Source organism: Quercus robur, chromosome 6 (genome assembly GCF_932294415.1).
Source record: "Quercus robur chromosome 6, dhQueRobu3.1, whole genome shotgun sequence".
Classification (NCBI taxonomy): domain Eukaryota; kingdom Viridiplantae; phylum Streptophyta; class Magnoliopsida; order Fagales; family Fagaceae; genus Quercus; species Quercus robur.
The window spans coordinates 7097255-7100650 of NC_065539.1; the positions used below are offsets into that span (position 1 = coordinate 7097255).

At 49.2% G+C, this 3396-nt stretch overlaps 1 protein-coding gene across 1 annotated transcript; it reads right to left on the reverse strand.

Moving 5' to 3' along the window:
• Positions 1–631: 631 nt before the first annotated feature.
• On the reverse strand, positions 632–3001 carry LOC126689801 (uncharacterized). Its single transcript, XM_050384980.1, has 3 exons — positions 1412–3001; positions 973–1336; positions 632–858 (listed from the first exon to the last, which is right to left on the reverse strand). The coding sequence occupies exons 1-3, from the start codon at positions 1928–1930 to the stop codon at positions 632–634; spliced, it is 1110 nt and encodes a 369-aa protein (XP_050240937.1). The 5' UTR covers positions 1931–3001.
• Positions 3002–3396: the final 395 nt, after the last annotated feature.

Here is a 3396-nt window from a genome sequence, read left to right on the forward strand (position 1 = left end):
TTAAACAGAACCTAAGTCCTGCATGGCTCCTCGGACCACAGGCTTAGGGGAAATTATTACTTATGGCAACTATACAAGTTTTAAACAGAACCTAAGTCCTGCATGGCTCCTCGGACCACAGACTTAGGGGAAATTATTACTTATGGCAACTATTCATAGTTTTAAACAGAACCTAAGTCCTGCATAGCTCTTCGGACCACAGACTTAGGGGAAATTATTACTCATGACAATTTCTACAAGTTTTAAATAGAACCTAAGTCCTGCATGGCTCCTCGGACCACAGACTTAGGGGAAATTATTACTTATGACAGATTGGGAAATTATTACTTAGGGGAAATCATTTTAAGGCGTGCGTGCAGTCTAGCACCATTGCAACCCTCATTCAAATTCACTGCCCAGCATCCTTTTTATCTCGACCGTTTACATTTATTTATGTCGTCGCAAACGTTAAAAAAAAAAAGAGGGAGCGGTACTAGCATACATCCATAGAAGCAAGGCAAACATTCTATATTAATATTCCGAGGTCAATACAAAGAGAGGTCCTTACAAAAGAGGGCAAAAACAGGACGACTCTCATTCAAAAAAAAAAAAAAAAAAAAGGAAGGGAATACAGAAATTAAAAGCCTAAAGGCTAAGCCTTAACAGGAGGATCTTCTTTCTGCTTTGGCTGAGGAGGAGGAGCCTCGATGGTAGGGTCTGTGGCAGGATCCTTCGCTTTATCAGGCGCAGGGACGGCATCAGGCACCGCCAGATCCTGCTCCTGCTCCGAAGCCGCTTGGGCACCATCAGGATTCTCTCGGATCTCCTGAAGATAGAAGATATTCTCGGGCAGTCTTAGCGCCGAATCCGCAGGAATTCCTGCAGCATCAAGGGCATGAGCCCATGAGATGCTGCAGTAGTCCCTGCACACCTCGGGGATCTCCTCGGATAGCCTGGCCTCCGTTTCTTGGACCCCGAGCTGGCGAGAAGCACTTTTTTCAGCCTCTGCAGCCTCTCGGATCAGCTGAGCCTCCTCTTTGACCCGCCGCAGGTCATCCTCGACTTTCTGCAGAGCAACCTTGAGATCCAGCACTGCTTGCTTCTCGGTGGCAAGGTTGATCTGGGTCGAGTACAGCTCTTTGCGCTGATCCTCCGCATGGGTCTCAGCACTTTTCAAACCGGCCTCTGCACTCTTGTGCCGTTTCTCCAACTCCTTGAACTTCTCCGCGAGTTCAAGGTGATTGTGCTTAAGGGACCCCAAGGCTTTCTCCATCTCCGTCCGAGACTGGGTCTCAGCCTCAGCCCGACTGCGATTATCACGACAAAGCTCCTCCGCCACAAATACCTGCTGAGTAATCTGCGAACGAAACAAGATTGGTTTAAAATTTGACGGGGTTAAATAAATTAATAAAACAGTAAAAGGGTCACTTACCATCGCGAGATCCCTTTTGAGGGATAGGAAAATCTCGGGCTGAGAGAACCGCCTGTAGGCCTCCATATCCCGAGGGAGGAGTAGGGGTTGCTCCAAGGCATCAGCTACGTACCCTGCTCGGCCCCAGTTATACTCTCGGATTGACGCATTGTAGGGAATGACAACCCCATCTAGCTCCAACTTGGGGCTCCATGTGCGCGGGGTGGCGCGCACCTCAGCACGGTTCTCCTCATCCCGGCTTTCCGCGGAGTCACCCCTTCTGCTCCTTGGCGCCCGGGTGGTCTTTTGCTGCTTGGTCGGCTGGGCAACCACCTCACCCTCCTCAGGAGTGTCAACCGGCCTTTTCTTCTTCAGGTTCGGATTAACCTTAAGGCCTAGGTTCGAGGGAATCTGAGAGACCACAAGGGGAAGGGTCTCGGCCTGTGACTGAGTTGGTCCTTTTGATGACTGACCTTTTGATGATTGACCTTTCCCTCGGGAGGCCATCAACTCCAGTAAAGTTTTTCCCTTCCTGGCCATGGGTTCTATCTCTTCGTCCGAGGGGTCATCCGAGCAGGTTATGATTATGGGAGCACCAACTGCGGAGTGTTGGTCCTGCTCTCCTTCAGGATCAAAAAGCTCAACCAAGGGGGCTTGCTGAACCTCCTCCTCGAAATAAAACTCGTCTATCTCTTCCTCAAGGGAAAGACGAGATGATTCGGCTTCCCCTTCAACCGGAACAGCAACGCCAGGCTCGTCTGGTGGAGGTAGTTGCTCTGCTAGATAGGGATCTCGAACGCCGGGTAGTACGACTGGTGGAAGATCACGTCGAGCTAGGAACCCGGTCTTAGACACGTCAATCCTAGCCAACCTCGGACTGCCAGCCCTTATGGCGTGACCGATAGCTTGGAAAGAGCGGCTTAGAGGTTGATAGCCCAGAACCAGATGAGCCGCACGTAACTGTCCGTCCTCGGTAACGTAAATTTCCGACCTTAGAAGGTAGTTCAACGCCGGCACATTCACGAGGTTCAGCCGAGGAGCGACATGAACTTTATCTGCAAACGTCCAAGAAAAGTGGGATTAGTTCATGAAATTTTCCAATTGTAAAGAAAGCGAGAAAAATAACCCCCCAATACTAAACCCTTTCCCGAAAAGGATTGGCCCTAAAGACGCCGCACCTGGGATTCTTGCCCAAGTTGGACAATGAATACCATCGAACCACTCCCCCGAAGCAATAAGGAAATCGTTCTTCACGGTCTTATTGGATATTAGGAGACAAGAGATCAACCTAACGACCTCGGATCGGGATTTAAGATAATACCCTCTGTTCTCGATGTGGTGACACTCGTACAGATAAACCACATCGTGCCAGGTAAGGCCTAGATTCATCCGCTCGTCTAGGACATCTACACAGCCTAGTATCTTGAACATGTTTGGGGCACACTGATGCGGCGTCAACCTATGGTTGAACAGGTATTCCCTTGTAATCCTACGCATGGGAAGTGTCATCCCTCCCTCTATGAAAGCAATCATGGGGATAACAACTTCTCCCTCGCCTCTATCTGTCAATACTCTTTCAAGAGGACAGTACTGCAGCCCCACCCCCGGGGGAATGTGATATTTTTCCCTAAAGGCCTCCATAGCGGCCGGAGTTTTTACTAGTTTTTCGAATCTATCCATCTGAGCTGAACTGGAGGAATGAAAATAAAGACCGAGGAGAAAAGTAAAGTCCGAGGAGGGAATCGGAACGGCGAAATGAACGAAATTTACTGATACCTTCACAAAACGCTCAATGGGATGCCTGGAAATCTCTCTTGGAGGGGACGCTTCACGAAAAATGGCTATGGAGGCTTAGCGGACGCAGGTATTTGTAGATCTCTAGAGTTCGATGGAGTTCTCTGGAATCCTCTGGGGTTTATGAGATGCAGATAAAAAGAAAACTGAACCCCTCTGACATCTTATATAGCCGAGAGGAGAGAGAAAAGATCGCTCCTGCCTAAAAATTC

Coding starts and splice junctions, on each gene's coding strand:
- LOC126689801 (XM_050384980.1), bottom strand. CDS start 1,930: ATGGCCAGGAAGGGAAAAACTTTACTGGAGTTGATGGCCTCCCGAGGG. Junction 1,337..1,411: donor TCAAAAGGGATCTCGCGATG/GTAAGTGACCCT, acceptor TTTCGTTCGCAG/ATTACTCAGCAGGTATTTGT. Junction 859..972: donor GGCTGCAGAGGCTGAAAAAA/GTGCTTCTCGCC, acceptor TTGATGCTGCAG/GAATTCCTGCGGATTCGGCG.